The 22,331-nt window shown below is 36.8% G+C and overlaps 1 protein-coding gene across 13 annotated transcripts in view; it reads left to right on the top strand.

The window, feature by feature from the left end:
- The window catches only part of FNDC3A (fibronectin type III domain containing 3A), a 185,670-nt gene that overhangs the window by 140,199 nt on the left and 23,140 nt on the right, over positions 1–22,331 (top strand). For all 13 annotated transcript variants that reach the window (XM_003942224.4, XM_010330079.3, XM_074387675.1 and 10 more), the window contains 6 exons: positions 3,470–3,529; positions 4,886–5,024; positions 8,262–8,315; positions 10,663–10,787; positions 11,881–12,055; positions 15,040–15,126. In XM_003942224.4, coding sequence (XP_003942273.2) covers positions 3,470–3,529; positions 4,886–5,024; positions 8,262–8,315; positions 10,663–10,787; positions 11,881–12,055; positions 15,040–15,126 — 640 coding nt within the window. The remainder of the gene's footprint in view (positions 1–3,469; positions 3,530–4,885; positions 5,025–8,261; positions 8,316–10,662; positions 10,788–11,880; positions 12,056–15,039; positions 15,127–22,331) is intronic.

Raw genomic sequence — 22,331 nt, 5'->3', positions numbered from 1 at the left:
GGTGTATTTCTGTCATTTTATTAATTGACATCTAGTTGTTTTGATGTTCTTTGTTTTATTCTTTCTTACTGTCTCTCCTTGTGGTTTGGTGGCTTTCTATAATGATAGCATTTGAGTACTTTTTCTTCCTCATTTGTGTGTTTGCTCTATCAGTAAGTTTTATGCTTTCATGTGTTTTCATGACAGCAGCTATTGTCCCTTTTTTCTAGGTGGACTCCCTTAAGCATTTCTTGTAGAACTGGTCTAGTGGTGATACATTCCTTCAGCTTTTGCTTTTCTGGAAAACACCTTATTTCTCCTTCCTTTATGAAACATAACTTTGTTAGGTATAGTATCCTTGGCTGACAGTTGGTTTTCTTTCAGCACTTTGAATATATCATCCCATTCTCTGCTGGTTTGGAAGATTTCTGCTGAGAAATCCCATTAGTCTGATACTACTTCCCTTATGGGTGACTAGATGCTTTTCTCTTACTATCTTTAGAATTTTGTTTTTTACTTTTAACAGTTTGACTATAATTTTATGCAGAAGACCTTTTTGTATTGTATCTGTTTTGTATCTGTATCAGTTTTATATCTGACTATCTGAGCTTCCTGTGTCTGGATATCTAAATCTCTTGCTAGACTTGGAAAGTTTTCAGCTATTATGTTAAATGTGTTTTCTAACCCTTTTATTTTTATCTTCACCATTTAGGATACGAAAAATTCAAATATCTGGTTGCTTTATAGTGTCCCATATGTTACATAGGCTTTGTTCTTTGTTTCTTCATTTGTTTCTTTCTTTCTCTTTCTTTCTTCCTTCTTTCTTTTTTTCTCTCTCTCTCTTTCTCTTTCATTCTCTCTTTCTCTTTCTTTCTTTCAATATGGAGTTTCACTCTTGTTCCCCAGACTGGAATGCAGTGGCACAATCTTGGCTTACTGCAACCTCTGCCTCCCAGGTTCAAGCGATTCTCTGGCCTGAGCCTCCCAAGTAGCTGGGATTACAGGTGCCCACCACCACACCCAGCTAATTTTTTGTATTTTTAGTAGAGGCAGGGTTTCACCATGTTGGGCAGGCTGGTCTTGAACCCCTGACCTCAGGAGATCCTCCCACCTCAGTCTCCCAAAGTTTATCTTTGTCTCACTGGGTTATTTCAAAAGACCTGTCTTCACGTTCTGAAATTCTTTTTTCACCTATATCTAGCCTCTTGTTGATGCTTTCAAATGTGTTTTGTATTTCATTTAATGAATTCTTCATTCCAGAATTTTTGTTTGGTTCTTTCTTATGATTATATGTTTCTTTGGGATATTTCTTATTCATATTCTAAATTGTTTTTTGGATTTATTTCTATTGCTTTTCTGTTTTTTCTTATATTTCAGCTGAGCTTCTTTAGTATCATTATTCAAATTTATTATCTGGGATTTCATAAATTTTTCTTTTTTATTGGGATCTGTTGCTGGAAGATTATTTTGTTTTTTTGGAGGTATCATATTGCCTTGCTTTTTCATATTTCTTGTGTCCTTATGTCATTATTCATGCATCTGGTATAACAGTCACTTCTTTCCATTTTTTGAGTTTGTTTTCATAGGGGAGGACTTTTTCCTGAAGATGCATCTATAGTATTGGTTAGGTAGAGCACTTTGGCTTTGATTCAGGATGCATATAGGAGTTTAGTAGTCATATAACTCCTTCTGCTATAAGCAGTGTTAGTGGTGTCTGTGATTTCCACAGTGGCTTAAAGTGCAGTTATTAGTGGAGGCTGTAGTGAAGTTTTGCTGGGGATGAGGATATGAAGTAGGTCTGTCCTTGGGCCTCAGTGGTGGCAGGAGTAGGCTCAAGCGTGCCTGCTCTTGGGCCCCCAAATGGTGTACATGAGCACCAGTGTTAGCAGATCCAGACAGGCTGATTCTTGGGCTGCCAGGCAGTTTGCTCAGGTGCTAGTAGTGGCACCTGTGGCTCAGGCAGGTGGATTCTTAGGCAGATGTGGGTTGAGTGATGGCATTAGCCATGGCAGGACTAACCTCTGGGTTCCAAGCAGCCCATGCTGATGGTGGTGGTGACTGTGACAGGCTGGACAAGCCAGTCCCCAGGCCCACAGGTGGATGGATGCAGATGGATGCCTGCTGTGGTGGTTAAAGGCAGGTTGGGTGGGCTCAGTCTCAGGCCATCAGGAGTAGTGCTTAGGTGGCACAGGTGATGGACTGGGCTGGGTAGTCCCCAGACCTCCCAGACAGTGTGCTCAAACACGGGGGTGGGGTACAGAGCCAGGACCTCTCTTCAGGCCCTCCAGTGGTTCTTGTGGTGTTTACTGTGTTGGCAGGGTGGGTATGACCCCAGAGCCCAAGGAACAATGCTCAGGTGGAGCCACAGTGGCTCTGCTGCAGACCTGCTACCAGGGAGGGCTTTTAGTAGCAGCAGCTGTATGCAGGCAGCTGGGGAATACCCACTTTAGTGCTTTAACCACAGCTGCAGCAGCCCACAGCTGCAGTTGCTACCGGCAGGAAGTTTGTCCTTGCAGTGCATGAAGATGTGCAGCAGCTTCACTGCTGGGGGCACCAGGATCTTTGCCAGTGGCTCAAGCTTTAGTCCTGAAAGCAGCAGCCAGTCACAGTGGTGGCCTGTGGGTAGGAAATGTCAGTGGGGCTCCAGAGAAGTGGAGATGTGGGGGCTGTAGGGCCCATGGTCAGGATGCCGTATGTTGGGGGTTGTGCTCTCAATTAAGATACCTTACTCTAGCTTCTTAGGGCTTGAGAGGTGTATAGGACCCAACGTGAGCTCCCTCTCCTGAGCAATGCCTTGCACAAATCCGTGAAGCTCCCTATGTTAGCTGCAGCCCACAAGGGTCTAGGGTGTTTTCTATGACTAGAATACAGGTGGGAATGTGGACCACTGGAGGTCACTCACTTACCCTTTCCCCACACTGGAGAACCTTTCTAGGCTCCCAGATGACTGTAGCCAAATAGGTTTACTTCCCTCTCCTTCCTTGTTTTACATGTTTTCAGTCACTCCTGTTAATTCCAGTGTTCTCTCATAGGTGATCTGTTCGGAGTGTAACATTTTAAATGAAGTTCCACATTATTTTCTATTAAAATAAAATAGTGGTAGACTCTTTATAAAAATTTGGCAATTTTGCTTTTGGCAATAATGTTTTATTCATTATTTTAACCATGTGTAAAACGTATTTTTAAATAATTGATAATAGTTTTTCTTCAGTAAGTTAAATGCCTTCCTTAACTGCACTTCAAAAAAAAAGAGTCTGGTTTACACAGCTGATTCACTTAGCACCACTTTCTGTTTTAAAGTAATATGCAGGTACACACGTAAGTTTGGCACATATCCTAACTGCCAAACCCCATATTAGTGGAATCTGAATATGGTTACAGTTGGTAAAGAAAGAAGTAGTTTCATAAAATACTTCATAGTTTATGTAATATACGTCTTTTGAAAATGCTTTATTTACCCAACATTGAAATATTACCCTTTTTTCCCCAGAGGAGAAGAAACAACTATCACTTTAAATGATCTCAAGCCAGCCACGGATTACCATGCAAAGTAAGGACTTCCTACAGATTGCTTTTATATGATACAGCATAGTATTTTTTAAAAATAATTATTGTCTTAAAAATCTACAACATAATTTAAACACTGATTTCAGATTAAAAACTGAGTTTGTAGGCTGGGCGCAGTGGCTCACACCTGTAATCCCAGCACTTTGGGTGGCCAAGACAGGAGGATTTCTTAAGCCTGGGAGTTAGAAACCAGTCTGAGTGACATAGTGAGACCCCATCTCTACAAAAAATCCAAAATGTAGCCAGGCATGGTGATGCAGGCCTGTGGAATCAGCTACTTGGAAGGCTGAGGTAGGAGGATTGCTTGAGCCCAGGAAGTTAAGACTGCAGTGAGCCATGATCATGCCATTGTATTCCAGCCTGGCTGCAGAGTGAGCCCTTGTCTCAAAAAACAAAAAAACTGCAGCCTTCAATTTTTCTATTGGGAAAATTATCAAAAATTTTCAAAAAACAAAAACATTTAACTCATGTTACAGTGAAGGACCAATCATCTGTTTGTAGAATTTTGAGTTTGGAATGAATCTGTAGAATATGTCTGTAGAATCTAGTTTGGCACTGGAAACTTGTCACAGCTTTTGGAATTTTTATAAAATAATTATAAATAATATTTGGTTTACACATTTACTTTTACTACATCCAGTTTTAAGAAGAGTTCAGGATATTAAGACTAGAATTTCACAACATTTAATAGGAAGAACTTAGATAATGTTTTACTCTATGGAGTTTTTCTAGTGTAATTTACTAAAATTTCATACATTCTAGGGCTTACCCAGCTGAAGCCTAATATAACACATTTAGTTAATTATCCCCATTTTAAAAAAAAAGCATATGTGGTTGTTAAACTACTAAGTGTTCCAGTGTACTTCCTATGGATAAACTCAAAGTTTTGTCTAACCTAATCTTTTTCAGACTGTAGACTGCAGTCATATTGAATTATTAATTTAATTCTGTGGGTTATATTCAGCATTGTTTTTTAAAAAAAGAAATAGAATCAAATAGGATAGAAAGCATCAGTGTATTCCCCGTAGTTGAGAATGTTGTTTCAGGAAACTATTGTTTCAGGAAATTTTTTTGCATATGTGTGTGTAAATACATATATGCACATTCACATATCACAATTTTTAATTATTTCTTTGGGTTGCAGAAAAAAAAATAAGAAAAAAAACACTTGTTTATCCTTTTTTTTTTTTTTTTTTTTTGAGGGTCACCTTTTACTTCTTATTTTCTTGGTAGAACTTTTAGTGGACACCTTCCTAATTTGTAAGTACTTAAAGGTGATACTTTTGAAAATAGGATACAGTGATTCTGAAAGTTAAAATTATTCATTTTATTGCCATAGAGTCCAGGCAGAATATAATTCTATAAAGGGAACCCCTTCAGAAGCTGAAATCTTCACCACCTTGAGCTGTGAACCTGATATACCTAATCCACCAAGGATAGCCAATCGGACCAAAAATTCCCTCACTTTGCAGTGGAAGGTAAGAATATTCTGTAGGGTGTTTCCAACTGGATGTGTATTTCTTTGTTTCCCCTAGTAGTATTAAGTTTCAGTTGTTTCTGGAGACAGAGCTCTAATTTGTTCCTCCTCTTTATGTATAGGACACAAATGCCTATTTAATGTATGTGAAAACACTTTTAGTGTTTTTTCTTACTAAATGTAAATATAGTAAAAAAGGATGGATTTATAATTAACAGTCCTTATTATATTGCACGTGTGATGACATTGAGATTCACCACAGTAATTTTTAACCCATTTTTCCTTTTTGTAAGATTTTGTCATGATGCCTTTATATTCTGAGTTTTATTCTAAAATCAGATTTATAAGAACTAGACTCATAAATCAATATGCTTCCCAAAAGGAGGAATCAAGTTATTCTCAATAGAAAAGTATATATTTCAATTCATAAATGTTTGGTCCCAGCTACACAAGAAGATACAATGAAGTAGACAGATACCATACATAGAATTAGTCGTTCAAATACCACAGACAACTTTGTCATTATGTGATTTCTGAAATAGTGTGATTGGTGAACTTCTGAAAAAATTAAATGCAGTCTTTCCCAAATTGCACAGTTACTGCATTTAACTCAGTATCTGTTAAAACCATACAAAAAATAATTTATAAAACGGGATTTTGTTTTTCAACTCTGATAGATACTCAGAAGTCCTAGAGGAAGAAAACAATTCCTCATTGTACTGATTGTCCCTATTCTGCAGGGCTATTAGTGCCCTTGATCTTCACCCCGTAACCACCAGACCCTCCCCGCTCCTGCATTGTTGTGATCCGGTCAGAAATATCCCCCACAAAATTTCGAAACATCCCCTAGAATGGGGTACCACTCCTGTTAGCTTTTGATTGTAGTGAGATGTAACTCTTTGCCTTGATTTAATTATCTGTCCTTGCTTCCAGAGCAAGCTCAGGGCGAGCTTTCCTTCTGAAAGCTTTTAAAAATGTAAGACCTACTACTTGCTCTGTAGCTTGTTAGTTTCTAGTTCTGGTGGGGATATTGGATACTTTTGTAGTCAAAAAGCACTATTAACACATGTGTAAGTCAAAAAGCTTTATATGTATATATATATATATATATATATATATATATATACACACACACACACATTCATATGTGATTTAAAAAGTATGACTAATTTTATTTTATGTCACTTACAGTAGTATTTTATTTGTGAATATGCTCAGACCCTTTCCTTTGGTAGCACAGTTGGAGTAGCAGCCCATTCTTTATATAGGTTAGGAATTCTAAAATAATTAAAATACAATTTTGAAATGTCTACCTTTAATAATATTCTAACATCCCTATATAAGATGTAGGCGGTGGTACCTCATATTGCCCACACAGGTTGCCCAGGCTTGAACCTTTCTAGAAATGGCCCTATACACACACACAATAATCAATATGGTTGGAAAAAGATATCCTTGTCACTGCTTTTGAAGGTTAGTTTTATATACCTCAGAGTCGGAAGGATTAAACAGGTAACATCTGAATAGCTCATTGTATAATGCCCGGAAAATAGTAAGCATAACAACTATTGTTATTTAATATTAAAAATGAAAAGTCACTATGAGTAGTTTAGTGACTTGAATATTGGTTTTTTGACTCTGCTACCTCACCTAATCTATAAAAGCATTCCTATGGGGGTTAACGTGGGAGGTAGCAGTTGAGAGAGGTATCTTATTAACTGACATCATTTATAATTGCCAGTGCATAGTGATGACAAAAAGCTGACGAAAATTTGTCTTTTTCTGTCTTATTGCCAGTCCCCAGACAGACGATCCGAGCCCCTATAATACTGCTGGGTAGGAACACTGATTTTGCGGGTGTATAGAATGAATTCAGTTCTGCTCTACTTTTAACGACTGTGTGATCTAGGATGATTTATTTGGTTATTTGGAGCCCACATTTCCCCTTTTGTAAAGTTCAGATAATAGTACTTCATAGAGTTGATCTGAGGATAACTCTCAGGTTAAGATAGACATTTTAATAACCTCACTAGTAAAAAAAGAAAAGAAAAATTAAGTAAATGTGAGAGACTCAGCAACTAGACTAGAGCAATCGGGAGTCATTAACACTTGGAAAATATCTTTTTATACTCCTCACTTCCTGCTGAGACTTTTGATCTCTCTCTTTGCTTTGGATTCTCTTCCTCCACAGCGTAAGAGTTGGAGTTTCTCAAAGATTCTTTCTCTCCCCCTTCACATTTTATTTATTTTAACTGCCACTGCTTTCTCAGTCAGTGAGATATTACTCTACCTTACAAGCAAATTCTGGCCATGCTAGCCAGTTTAAGATTATGATTTTAAAAAAAAATTAATGTAAGATCTGTATTAGTGTTTAACAAATAATTTAGACCTCCATGTTCCTCTGTATTAAAAACTTAATGATCCTTGATTGCCATTTACATAGGTAACAATATTATATAAAAACTGGATAGAGTACAAAAAACATCATTTCAAAAATTAAAATTGTTTAATTTTGACCAGAGGAGTCTTAAAGTCAATTGTCTGCAAATATATGGAGTTATAATAAGAATAGGGGTGATCATTTGTTCTGCAAAGAGGAAATGGGCTGGATTTGTAGAAAGAAAATTCAAGTGGAAGTAAGGTTGAAATTTTTTATTTTTAGAGTGATTAAATACTGAAATAAAATGCCAAGGAAGACTCCATTCTTTTACACCTAAAATATTAACAGATTGCTGAGCCAGCAGTCTCAGGTACCAGCACAATGAGTCTGGAAACAAGGACCCAGACTGCCCTCCCAGAGCTCCTTTCAGCACCCTCATCTTCACTCCACCTTGGTAGTATTGGTATTTTATACAATATCCCATTTATTTTGTAAGGTGAGTTTTAATAACAATGACAGGCTCAATCCTACAAACTTAAAGCTGATAAACCTTCTGGAAGAAAAGCAAAATGCCTTTCTTAAAGACTTCTTAAAGTCAAGATATTAATGGTTCTTGCTAGAAGGGATTGTTCAGTGTTCAGAAAGACTTAAGTAGCTTCTTTGTTTTCTTTCCTTAAGTTTGAAAAGATATATAGGGTATACAATACATATATTTTTGTATTTTTTCATGAACATTTTCCGAGGACCAAGTCACAGAGAACATCTGCCACATAAACTAGATCCTTAGATTAGATCATCACAGTATCATTTATGAATGTACTAATTTGTTTTCATTTTGTTTTTTGGTGTTGGTTTTAGGCACCTAGTGACAATGGTTCTAAAATCCAAAACTTTGTATTAGAATGGGATGAAGTAAGTAAAATTTAATCTTTTTAAATGGTTAACATTATGTGCATATCTTCAGGCAGAAATAACATTTTTGTTTGTTTTAATCATTAAGTATATTCTTTGTTTTAATCATTAAGTATATGAATGATTTTGTGTGGTGCATGAGTGGATTGATGATGTTTTTAGAAAACACTCCTAACTTAACTTCCCTATTTTGAACTGAATCACCATCAAAACTATTACTTAGGTTAACAACCTTGATGAAGGAACTTTTTTTTTCCACATCAGCCTTAAAGGCAAATATTCTTTTCCTATGGCTGCTATAGCAAATTACCCCAAGCCTGATATTAAAACAACACATTATCCTCTTACTGTTCTTGAGGCGAGAAATCCAAAATGAGTTTCTCTGGGACAAAATGAAGGTGTCAGCATGGCCAGGCTTTCTCTAGGGAAACAGAGGAGAATCTATTTCCTTGCCTTGACCAGGTTCTGTAGGCTGTTCTCATTATTTGGTTTGTGGCTATATCACATTGCCTTTTCTCCCCTTGCTTCCATCATCACATCACCTTCTTCCTCCTCTGTCTTCAAATCTCACATTGCTTCCTTTTCTAAGAACACTTATGATTCCATTTGGGTTCTATTCATATAATCCAGGATAATCTCCCATCTCAAGATTCTTGGTCACATTGTACAGCCCCTTCTACCATATAAGGTGATATTCATAGGTTCAGGGGACTAGGACCTTGATATCCTTGGGGGCCATTCTTCAGCCAACCACAGCAAGCATGCTGGGCTTCATTAGTACAATCTTTTGGCTTCTTTGGGCCACACAAAGTACTAGATTGGTGCAAAAGTAGTTGCTGTTTTTGCCTTTGAAAGTAATGGCAAAAACAGCAGTTACTTTTGCACCAACTAATGCTAACACTGACAATAGCTAATAAGCTTTTTAAAAATCGCAAAAATATCTCAATGTTTTAAGAAACTTAACAAATTTGTGTTGGGACACATTCGAAGCTGTCCTGGGCCACATGTGGCCCTTGGGCCGCAGGTTGGACAAGCTTGATTTAGTATATTGTTTTTATAATCAGTTACCATGGTCTCTCTTGCCCTATGGCTTGTACCAAGCTAAGAAGAGGGGCCAGAGGGAGTGGAAGAAATTCCATTGATAAGTTTGGAATTCGCAGTATATTAAAAGAATAACAAAGCACAACCAAGTAGAGTTTATTCCAGAAATTCTAAGGTAATTTAGAATTAGAAAATCTATTAACATACCACATTAATTTAGAAGAAAAACTATATTATTTTGGGAAATTAAGGGAGGGTATTTGATAAAAATTAGCATTCATTTTAGTTAAAACTCAAAGCAGATTAGGAATAGAAAGGTAATTTCTTAGTTGATAGTTATTTTTGTACCATCACTAAACAAATAAAGGAATTTCTATGCAAAGCTGAAATAAGTCAAGATTGCCAATTATCCTTGCCTTTATTTAACCTTATTTCAGAACTTACACTTAAGGCAGTATGACTTGAAACCAAAACAAAAAGTACAGTCATGGTGTCTGGGCTGGGGGGCAAACTGTCATTATTTAGAGATGATATGATTTTCTATTTAGACAACTCAGTAGAATCAACTAAACGGCATTAGAACTAAAAAGAGCATTCAGTAAAGCAGTCAAGCACCGTCTACAGTTTTCTTTGAAGCAGAAGTCACCCTAACCACCCTTTATCTCTAGCAACACAATAAAGAAAGATGGGTGGCGAATGAGAAACTCACCTATTTTATTTAGCACCCTAAATTTCTAAAACTTTTTAGCTGTCCTAACTTTTCTCTCTCCTTCTTATTACCTGTAATTGGGCTGTGCTCTCTGCTAGAACTTTTTCATTGTTAATCTAAGCAGTAGAAGCTCTAAGAGTTTTATTTTAAATAAACTTATCATGTATCTAATTGGAAGTTTGGGAATGGGTAGGGACCTTTTCTTAAAACCGTTTGCTTAGAGCTTTCCGTAGGTTGAACAAAGCCGCCAGTCAACCCTATCAAAGATCATCACCCCATTTCTACCAATGGTAGTCTTCCGTGGAGATTATAGAATCCACACCTGACCAGTTTCTTTTGTTAAAGCCAGAGATTTAACATTGGCTAAAAGATGGTACTTAATTCAAGAAGCTATGCAAAGATACTTGCTCTCTGGTGTTTGAATTGTGCATTTGATGAACTATAGTATATAAAAGATGTGCTGTATCTCAGCCTTCTCTTGAGATCCATGACCTTCAGTATATACTTGCTAATATGTAACTATCAAGAAGGAATTGATGTGGATTTATTTTTTTACAGTAATGTACATGATATGTAATAATCAGCCATTTCTTATAGGGAAAAGGAAATGGAGAATTTTATCAGTGTTACATGGGCTCACAGAAACAATTTAAAATTACTAAACTGTCACCAGCAATGGGCTGTAAATTCAGACTATCGGCCAGAAATGACTATGGTACAAGGTAAGGTGTATTTTATAAAAGAGTGTAAATACTTTTAGATTATCGAATCAACTTCAATTGTATAACTATTCACTGTCCAAATTATCTATTAAAAATTCTACTTAGTTTATCTCTGTTGATATAGTTAAGATGTGTTACCAGTCTAGCAAAAGCTGTAAGAGAATATCTTACATAGGAACTATAGGAAAGATTAAACTTTCAACTTTACCAAGGTTTTAAAATATATGTTAGATTTTTATATGTGACCAAGAGATTTTTTTTTTCCTCAACAGATGTGATTTCAATATTTTGTTTAAAATCAGGTGAATTTTAAGAACATCTAAAATACCTAATTTAAATAGAAAGCCAAGTGTCTTTCAAGAGTCGTATTGAAATTATTTTTGTTCTAGAGATAGCTTTGCTCAGCTTCAGAGGGGCAGGTTGGTTTAATTATACAAGTAGGAACTTACATTTTCTATTTTATATAAATGACATTATTTGAAAGTGTGTTTAAAAGTTAAAACATTTACACACCAATACGAGTGTTATTGCTTCCATAAGGAAATGTATATATTTTTTCATTGACTGGATAAATTATGATATAAAGGCTTAAAAATCTGAACAAAACTGCCTTTTTTTTTTTAAGACAGGCTCGCTCTGTCACACAGGCTAGTGGGCAGTAGTGCAATCTCAGCTAACTGCAATCTTCACCTCCCAGGTCAAGTGATTCTCCTGTCTCAGCCTCCTAAGTAGCTGGGACTATAGGCACGGGCCACCACGCTCAGCTAATTTTTGCATTTTTAGTGAGGACGGGGTTTTATGTTGTTGGCCACGGTGGTCTCAATCTCTTGACCTCATGATCCGCCCACCTCGGCCTCCCAAAGTGCTGGGATTACAGACATGAGCCAACGCACCCAAAACTGCATTGTTAAAAGAACACTAATTCACTGTTTGGTATCTTTCATAAAGAGATCAAACCCAAGATATATTATTTGTATTATAATTAGTTATCAAAAATTGTCATTTTCAAAAAAAATTACATCTGTCACAAACTTATTCTTTCACTTTAAAAATAACTTTTTCATGCCTTTAATAAAACCATTTGTTTCAACAGTGGTTTTAGTGAAGAAGTCTTATATTACACCTCAGGCTGTGCTCCTTCTATGCCAGCAAGTCCTGTATTAACTAAGGCTGGAGTTACTTGGTTATCCTTACAATGGAGTAAACCCTCAGGGACACCATCAGATGAAGGAATTTCTTACATTTTAGAGATGGAGGAAGAAACTTCAGTAAGTACAAATACAGATTTTAAATAGTGTATTTAAAACATTTTCAGCTTAAGGAGATTTGGGACTGAGATGATGGGGTTTTCTAAATATACAATCATGTTATCTGTAAACAGAGACAGTTTGACTTCCTCTCTTCCTATTTGATTACCCTTTATTTATTTCTCTTACCTGATTGCCCTGGCCAGAACTTCGAATACTATGTTGAATAGGAGTGGTCAGAGAGGACATTCTTGTCTTGTACTGATTTTCAAAGGGAATGCTTCCAGCTTTTGGCCATTCAGTATGATATTGGCTGTGGGTTCATCAAAAATAGCTCTTACTATTTTGAGATACATTTCACCAATAACTAGTTTTAGAGTTTTTAGCATGAAGGGGTGTTGAATTTTATCAAAGGCCTTTTCTGCATCTATTGAGATAATCGTGGTTTTTGTCACTGATTCTGTTTATGTGATAGATTACGTTTATTGATTTGCGAATGTTGAACCAGCCTTGCATCCCAGGGATGAAGCCTACTTGATCTTGGTGGATAAGCTTTTTGATGTGCTGCTGGATTCAGTTTGCCAGTATTTTATTGAGGATTTTCACATTGATGTTCATCAGGGATATTGGCCTGAAATTCTTTTTTTCTTGTGTCTCTGCCAGGTTTTGGTATCAGGATGATGCTGGCCTCATAAAATGAGTTAGGGAAGATTTCCTCTTTTTCTATTGTTTGGAATAGTTTCAGAAGGAGTGGTACCAGCTCCTCTTTGTACCTCTGGTATTATTCGGCTGTGAATCTGTCTGATCCTGGGCTGTTTTTTGGTTGGTAGGCTATACTGGAAACCATCATTCTCAGCAAACTAACACAGGAACAGGAAACCAAACACTGCATGTTCTCACTCTTAAGTAAGAGTTGAAGTGAGAACACATGGACACAGAGAAGGGAACATCACACACTGGGGCCTGTTGAGTGGGTGGTATAGGGGAGGGATAGCATTAGGAAAAATACCTAATGTAAATGATTGGTTGATGGGTGCAGCAAACCACCATGGCACGTGTATACCTATGTAACAAACCTGCACATTCTTCACGTGTATTCCAGAACTTGAAGTATAATTTTTTAAAAATTAGAAAAATAGTATTTTAGTATGGCATTAATCCTAATACAGTAAACATTGCCACAGTAGTTAGCTCATTTCCCAGTCCTTTGAAGCCTTGGTTTGTTATTGTTTGGGAGAGGTTGGGCATGATGGAGAACGCAGTCTTTTTTTTTTTTTTTTTTTTTTTTTGAGACAGGGTCTTGCTCTGTAGCCCAGGCTGGAGTGCACTGGCACAATCTTGTTTCAGTTCAGCCTTGGGACTCAGGCAATCCTTTCACCTCAGCCTCCCAAGTAGCTGGTACTACAGGCACGTGCCACCATGCCTGGCTAATTTTATTTTTTGTAGAGACAGAGTTTCGCTGTGTTGCCTAGGCTGGTCTCAAACTCCTGGGCTCAAGTGGTCCTCCCACCTCAACCTCCCAAAGTGCTGAGATTACAAACATAAGCCACTGTGCCCAGCCTGAAAACTCAGTCTTTTGTTTTGATGTGAAAGGGGTTTTGTTTTGTTTGTGTGTGTGTAAGTGTATGTCTGTCTGTGCTTTGGAAACACATAGGCTATACTTTAACTAAATCTGTTTTAGGGGAACTAGGGAGAGGGGAAGATCACCACAGCCTTCTTGACTAAGAAGCTTTAAAAGAGGACAAAATATTGTGTCTGCCTTTCTCCAACCGTATTTACACACTGCTTCCCAAAGTGTCACAGAAAATGTTTTTTAAAAGTCTCCCGTGTAGTGCAGCCTGAATCTAGTTACCCATCACTCACATCCTATTTGCTAGAGCCTAGCTGACTAGGAGTTAAGGTGTATTCTATTATTAGATCTATGTATAGTTCATAGATTTTCAGTGCTACTTTGAAGGAATAGGGTCAAATATAGCATCGGTTCACCCCCTAAGTATATACCTAAGAGAATTGAAAGCACATGTTCATACAAAAATTGTACACAAATGTGCACAGCAGCCTTAATCATAATAGTCAAAAAGTGGAAACAACCCAAATGTTCATCAGCAGCAGATAGACAGAAAAACAAAATGTGGTATATCCATACAATGGAATATTCTTCAGCCATAAAAAGAGTACCAATATATGCCACAACATGAGTTAACTTTAAAAACATTATGCTAAATAAAGAACCCAGTTATAAAAGACCACATATTATATGATTCCATTTATGTGGATATAGACAAATCCATAGAGACAGAAAATATGTTAGTAGATAGAAGGAGGTGGGATATGACTGCTACCCAAAACAGGACGAGCTTTTTCTGAAATTAGGTGAGGATTGCACAACTTTGTGAATATACTATAAGCCATTAGATTTTATACTTTGAAATGGTGAATTTTACATTATATGAATTGTATCTCAATTTTTTTAATTTAAAAAATGATTACATTTGGGAAGTTTGTAAAGCATTGTCACTGGTGCTTTAAATAGCAATCCCAAACCTAAGTGACAACATCCTCACCTACCAGCACAACTAACTCTTAACTTACTTACTTAAACAACTATGTGTTTAGGGCAAGTTAAATATGTTAACTACTTACAGTTCTGTTCAGCTCTTGCACAATATCTCTGGGAAATCCCTGTTCTTGGGATAGCTTATTGATGGTAAAGTTATCATTGGCTCCAACTCTGACATCTCTTCCCTCAACACAAAGATCTTCTCTTGGCTACTATATTTACTGAGACTAAGTGGTCTGCTTCATCTTCTACCAAATATTCAATAAGCATTTCCAGGTCTACCCACTGAATACAGAAGTGTCAAGGTGAGGATTCCACTCAACAGAGCATTAGTCTCATTGCACATAGTAGAAGACTAGGAGAAACCTGGGTATTTTCACATATTCATTATTGCTCATATTTCTATCGTTAGACATCAAATGAAGACTTTGTTTTCCTTTTCCAGGGATATGGTTTTAAACCTAAATATGATGGAGAAGATCTTGCTTACACAGTGAAAAATCTCAGACGTAGTACTAAGTATAAATTTAAGGTAAGCTTTGAAAACCCTTAAAAGATTTGTTTCTTGTTCCTATTCTTACTGGTGTGGTTGGGTTTTTTGTTTTCTGTTTGTTATTTGTTGTTGGTTTGGTTTTTGAGACAGGGTCTTACTCTGTCACCCAGGCTCCTACAATGGCATGATCACGACTCACTGCAGCCATGACCTCCTAGGCTCAAGTCATCTTCCTGCCTCAGCTTCCAAAGCAGCTGGGACCACAGGTGTGTGCCACCACACCTGGCTAACTTACTTTATAGAGACAAGGTTTTACCATGTTGCCCAGGCTGGTCTTAAACTACTGGGCTCAAGCGATCTTCCTGCCTCCCAGAGTTCTGGGATTACAGACATGTGCCACTGCACCCAGCCTCTAGCCTCTATTCTTACTGTTTTAAAGCCAAACATATACTTCACTCCTTTGGATTTAGATCTTAAATAACCTTGACCTTTTCTAGTGAGCTTTTTTGTTTTACTTTCTTATTATATAGCGGTACTTCTCAAACTTTATATATTTAAAATAAGTAATTTATATGACTTATTTGCATAATGTGAACAAACTTCTTTTAAAATATGAATGTTAGAACATACTAAGTATATGCTTTGTTGGCAGGGATATCACAGAAAATAATGCATTTTTCTCAATGTATCATATCAAGTGGTATATAATTTCAATTTGTCTTATTACTGGTAGTCACTTGATAAAGCCTGTATCTACCATATTCCTCTCATATTTATAGTTAACTATAAAGTTATTCTTTTTTCTTTGTAATTAGTATTTTGTAAATACCATGTACTCTATGAGCATCTTGTTCCTCATCAAACTTTTATCCATAGTTTTAACACCCATTAATGATTCTTGCCTAAATTATTACTATGATTGACGATGCCAAATGGTGATTTTTAAAATTTTGTCATTTTTTCTATATTCATAAGTTGGCATTATACTGTAAGGAAAGAAGGACTTTCTCTTCTTCCCATTTATATCAGTAGGTACTCATGGAAGTCTGTTCAATACGTTATATTTTGTTACTTTGATTATTGCGAGGTTTAAATTGTCCCAGATTTGGGATCCCCTACATGCTGGCTTCTGAATCCTTTTGACATATCTCTCATCATTCTTTGAGCCCTTCCTTTCTGGCACGAGATATTCTAGTCTCATCTTAAACTTTATGTACTTCAACTCTGGAATTGGCCATTTCTCAAAGCACCAGGATCCTTTTAATGGACAGTGATACTTAGAAATCAAGATCTAGATACTAAGCATACTTAATTGTTATAGAGGTTTTTACTGCTCCTGGGCATCCTCCCAATGGACAGAGCTAGGAACTATATGTGTGTATATGTTTAGTTTATATATAAATATTTATATAGATATGTATATACATACATATATATACAGTTACAACACAGGTACGTATCTGTGTTTCGGTATCTCTGTATTTTTTTTTTTTTTAATCATGAGTTTACACCAGATACCTTCAATTCTAATCCAATGCCACTGGTTAATTTTAGTTTTCCCCCATTCCTTATTTCTAACTTCCTTCATCATCAGTGAGAAACTGACCCAGTTCAGTATATTTACTTATTGGATCAAACTCCTCCCTCATCCCCCGTGCTCTTTCCTAAAGTCCTATTGAGGATTAGGGTGCTTGAGTTCCTACTGGGTACATGCTGCTGCCGCCACCCAAGACATCCCTGTCCCCAGCACAAAGGCTTGCCTTACTCAGCTCACCTATTGGCCTTTGGACTGAATTATTTCATGGGAAGGATGGGGAAACAACACATCATTCTTGCTCACTTGAGGCAAGCTTTGAAGATTGTTCTAGTGTGGAGACTCCTGAAATTCTTACTTTTCCTAGTATGGTATTATTCTAGGATACCTTTTTGCTTTTTGAGTTGGTCATTATTTACATTGCTATTTCTTGGCAGACAGTGCTTGAATTAGTTAATATACCAGTTAATATAAGCCAGACTGCATTTGCACAGAAGTTTTCCCAAGAATATAACAGGATGCTTATTGGTTGACATATTCAACATTTAAATTTTCCTGCCAGTGTTTATTTTATCAAACCATTTCAAATTAATGATAAGAGCCACTATAAATCGTTTTCACTCTTAAAAAGCAAAGATAGATTGTATTACTCCTTGAGAACCTTAAATCTTTAACAATGGGAAATTTGATTATATAGTACATAATAATTGTTATGCTTTATTTTATGCTATTAGCTTCATTTTAAAAACTTATAATAATGCTAGGTCATTTTAATTTCTAAATATGGTTTTCATATTTACAAGATTTATAAAATACCTAAGAAATAGGCAGATCCATCCCGGTTTTGTGATGATACTGGATTGTATTTTTGCTTCATTAATGAAGCATACCAACAGGTCCTCTAAAGAGGAAGTTGTTAATGTCTTAGTAATTTAAGTTTATGAAAATCCTAGAATTCTACTACCATGTAACACCATGGTAATATAGGGGCTGAAATGCATACAAGTATACATATCTGTTAAATTCCTTAGCATTCTACTGTATACAAATCAAATTTCTATATAGGCCAGGCATGGTGGCTCACGCCTATAATCCCAACTACTCTGGAGGCTGAGGCACAAGAACTGCTTCAACCTGGGAGGCAAGATTGTTGCAGTGAGCCAAGATTATGCCACTGCACACCATACTGGGCAATAGAGCGAGACTTGCTTCTTTAAAAAAAAAAAGCATCCAGGCATGGTAGCTCACACTTGTAATAATCCCAACACTTTGGGAGGCTGAGGCAGGAGGATCACTTGAGCCCAGGAGGTTGAGGCTGTAGTGAGCTATGATTGTGCTACTGTACTCTAGCCTAGGAAGCAGAGCAAGACCCCATCTCTTAATAATATTAATTGATTAATTAAACTGTGTTTCACTATGGTAGTCACTTTCAAATTTCAGGGGAGGGAGAAATATACAGTCAGAATCTCCAAGGAGACAGTAGGCTGTTGCACAAAATACTTCCCAATAATAAGGTTGGGAATGGGAAAACAATATGTCTAAAAGCTACCTCTTTACACATCACTGGATAATAGGAAAGGGGCTATATTCTAGCTTATTAAGATGTAGAGCAGTAGTTCTCAAAGTGGTCAGCAGGCCATTTTGTCACTAACACCTGATAACTTGTTAGAAATATAAATTATCTGGCCCTGCCCCTACCTACCCCCATCTATCTACTAAATCAGAAACTTGGGGGGCTGAGGCCTAGCAATCTGTTGTGGTATACTTCAAACTAATTCTGATGCTTGCCAAAATTTGGAAACAACTGATCTGGAGGAGGGGGAAAAAAAACAGGAAGTAGAAAATGATGCCTGTATGAAGTTCTAGGAGCTCAGACACTTGTTTTAAATCTGCCATGTGCTGGGAACCCAGCTGAGGGCATTTTGAATCATTAAATCCTATTGTTTTGTCTCACTCTGTCTTTTCTAGCTAGATACTGCAGACTCTTTAAAACAATCATATCAAAATAAAATCTTAATATTTTAGAGAGATCTTAGAACACTTTGAGAAAAACTATAAAAAAAATAAAATATTTTTAAAATATTTAAAATACAATCCAGGAAGTAATGACTAGATAGCATATTATTATTCTGAAGAAACAATAAGAATATTAACATAAAATGAACTACTAATATGACCAAGTTTACCAAATACTAGGGTCTACACTAAGGACAATTCTGAGATAATCAAAAGACTAAAACAAAATTAGAACAGTGAAAAAAAATTAGATGATAAAGAGGAATGAAAATAAATTTATTTATTTTGAGACAGGGACTCACACCACTGCCCGGGCTGGAGTGCGTTGGCACAATCATAGTTCATTTCAGCCTCAAACTCCCGGGCTCAAGGGATCCTCCCACCTCAGCCTCCTGAGCATCTGGGACTACAGGCACGTGCCACTACACCTGGCTTTATTATTATTATTATTATTATTATTATTATTATTATTATTGAAATAGGGTCTTCTATGTTGCTCTGGATGGTCTTGAATTCCTGGACTCAATCCTTTCACCTCAGCCTCCCAAAGTGCTGGGATTACAGGCATGAGCCACCATGCCCAGCCAAAAATAAAATTTTAATGCATAGCAAAGCAGTCAGAATTCTTTAAAATTATTTAAAATTAAGAGTGATAGGCCAGACGCAGTGGCTCACACCTGTAATCCCAGCACTTTGGGAGGCTAGGGCGGGTGGATCATGAGGTCACGAGTTCAAGACCAGCCTGGTGAACATGGTGAAACTCCATCTCTACTAAAAATACAAAAATTTATATTTTGTTAATCCCAGCTACTCAGGACGATGAGGCAGGAGAATCACTGAAACCCAGGAAGTGGAGGTTGCAGTGAGCCAAGATCATACCACTACAGTCTAGCGTGGGGCGACAGAGCAAGACTCAATCTCAAAAAAAAAAAGTGATAAGCAATTCTAATTTCATCAAGTGGTTTACTGAAGACTGGGCTAGGACCTGGTGTCTAATTTTTTTTTTTAAAGGATCGAAGACATCAGAGCCTAGTTGTCAGCCCTATAACCCTAGGCCACTAGAAAACAAAAAAAAGTTTTCAAGCAGCAAACTTTCTGGGATTTTTTTTTTCCCTTTTTCTTTTTTTCTTTCCAGTCTCCACTTTGGATATAGCAAGGCTACTAAAGGTCAAGTTCTGAGCATCTTGAGCCAACAACTTTTAGATACTTTCACTTTTAGCTTATTCCTTGTTTTTGAGGTCTTTTGATAGGTAAAGAGAAACCAAAACAGCTTGTATCTGGCTCCATCAACTACTTTTATGTTCCATCTTTGAAATTCACTTATGTCAGCATCTATTACACTACATAGTATGTAGTCATGTTTTCTTCCTCTCATGTTATTTGGTGTCATTTTATGATCTGTCTATCTTTTCTGCCCTAAGTGTGCCCTAGCTAAGTCCTTAGGTCTTCTTGGTATATCCCTCTTTAGCTTGGATATACCATGTTTTTGCCTTATAGCTGCCATTTCTGTCTTGAAGAATACTAAATCTCCAAACATTCTGTATATAACTGCTTTCAGGCTCTTTTTTCACCTTCCAATCCAAGTTCTCTTCTATAATTAATCTTTCTGAAAAACAGCTTTCCCTCTTAGAAACAATTTCCTTAGTTGATACAAGGTTCTTTATATTTACTTTCAGTTTTTAAGATGTACTACCTTCCAGTCCATACTTGAACCAGTTACCTCACCAGATTACCTACTCATCTTTCCCTGAGCAGAGCTCACTGTTTACTATTCACTCCTGCTCTTATGTGCAAGACTTTCTGTTTTTTCTCTTACCCAAGCCTCCCTGAAGACTACACATTCCCATTTCCCTTTTCAAAGCCTTCCTGAACCATTTTAGGACTTAGCAATCTGTCTTCTCTTGCCTAATTCTTTTGATATGCATATTGCTTATCTTCTGCATGAAGATTGTAAACTCCCTGAAGGTAATGACTGCTTACACCTAGAGTTCCTAGCACAGTGCTCCTTATGTGATAGGAACTAAATGAACATTGTGATTATTTGTAAAATTGGGTGGGGAGAGATTACCTTTATGACTAGAAGGTGCTTTATGGTAGACAATGTTGAAATACAGAGCCTTAAAAACATAATTAAGTGAATCTTCATAGTTTTTAGGAAGATTACTCTTCTGGTTAAAACGTTTAAGTAGATTCTGTGCACAACATTAAGAAGTGTTTTAAACCAATTTGTAGTCTCATTTGTAAAGCAGCAGAGTGAAAAAACATATCTTGGAAATTCATGCAACTGTGTGAGAGGACTGAGGAAGCCTGAGCAAAATTGAACAATTGGGCTAAATTTTACTGAATTCTAATGGGTTGTATGAGTTTTTTGGGTTAGTAGATTTACTCAGATCCTTGTGTTTGGTGTTACATCACATCATAGTCCTCATCTATGAGTCATTCTTTCAGCCGATAATTGTTGAGCATCTACTCTCTGCTAAGCACTGTTATAAACACTAAGACTCCAGCAGTGATTAAAACAGCTGACATTCTGATGAGGGGAATGGACAATAAATAACCGAACAAATAGACTGTGGTAAGTGCAGTGAAGGTTAATTAAAATAGAATGGGTAAGAGAGAATGACTGGGTAGTTAAGGAAATTTTCTTGGAAATAGCATTTAAACAGATCTGAGTAACAAGGAGATAGCATGTCAAAATCAGAAAAACATTCCAATCGTAGGAAATAACTGCTACCACAAAGACCCTACAGTAGAGCTTCAATCACATAAGGCCCTGTAAGCATGGTATGGAATTTAGATTTTGATTAAGACGGGAAGCCATTAGAGGGTTCTGAGCTGAGCAGTAATAAAGTCCCTCTGGCTTTGGTGTAAGTGGGGTCAAGAGCAGGAATGTATACCTGGAAACTAGTTAGTGGTATAATTATAGTCACCCAGAAAAGATAGGAAAAAGGAGGCTTTCACTAAGGTTGATGTAGTTGTAAAGAACAGTGAAGTGGAGGTGGAGTTAATGGGATATAGTAAGAGATTTGACGTGGCAGTTCAGAGAATAATCAAGGATGTCTCCTTTTGGCTTGAGCAACTAGGTAGATGGTAGAGCTTTTTACTGTGGGAAGAGGAAAAGAGGGGCAGGTTTAGAGAGGAAAAAAATATAATTTGATACTGGACTTGAGGATCTTTAAGTTCAGTAGAGGAGACAAGGTAAAAATACAGGTATACATTTCTATAATAGAATAAGCCCTAGATTGGAATTATATTTCTCTATTACTTCATAACAAATTATCCCAAAATTTAGCAGCTTGAATAAACAAACTTATCTTATAGTTTCTGTGGGTCAGCAATTGAGAACCAGCTTAACTGGGTAATTCTGATGCAGGGTCTCTATGAGGTTGTAATCAAGATGTCAACTGGAGTTGCAATCATCTCAGGGCTCTACTGGGACTGGAGTTTGCTTTCAGATTCACTCACACAGTTGTCACCAGGAACCCTCAGTTCCTCACCACATGAGTTTGCATAGGGAAGTTACACACACCATCATTTCTGCTATATTCTATTTGTTAGGGTGAGTCATTAAGTATAACACACAAGGGAAGGGGGAGTAGACTTCACCTTTTGAAAAAAGGAGATTCAAATAATGTATGGACATCTTTCTAAACTCACAAAGAATATTGAAAGAATAAACAAAGGAAGCCTAAAG

This window comes from Saimiri boliviensis, chromosome 16, assembly GCF_048565385.1.
Source record: "Saimiri boliviensis isolate mSaiBol1 chromosome 16, mSaiBol1.pri, whole genome shotgun sequence".
In the NCBI taxonomy this organism is placed as follows: domain Eukaryota; kingdom Metazoa; phylum Chordata; class Mammalia; order Primates; family Cebidae; genus Saimiri; species Saimiri boliviensis.
Note: the sequence above shows the minus strand (reverse complement) of the source record. Positions and strands in the feature narration are given on the sequence as shown.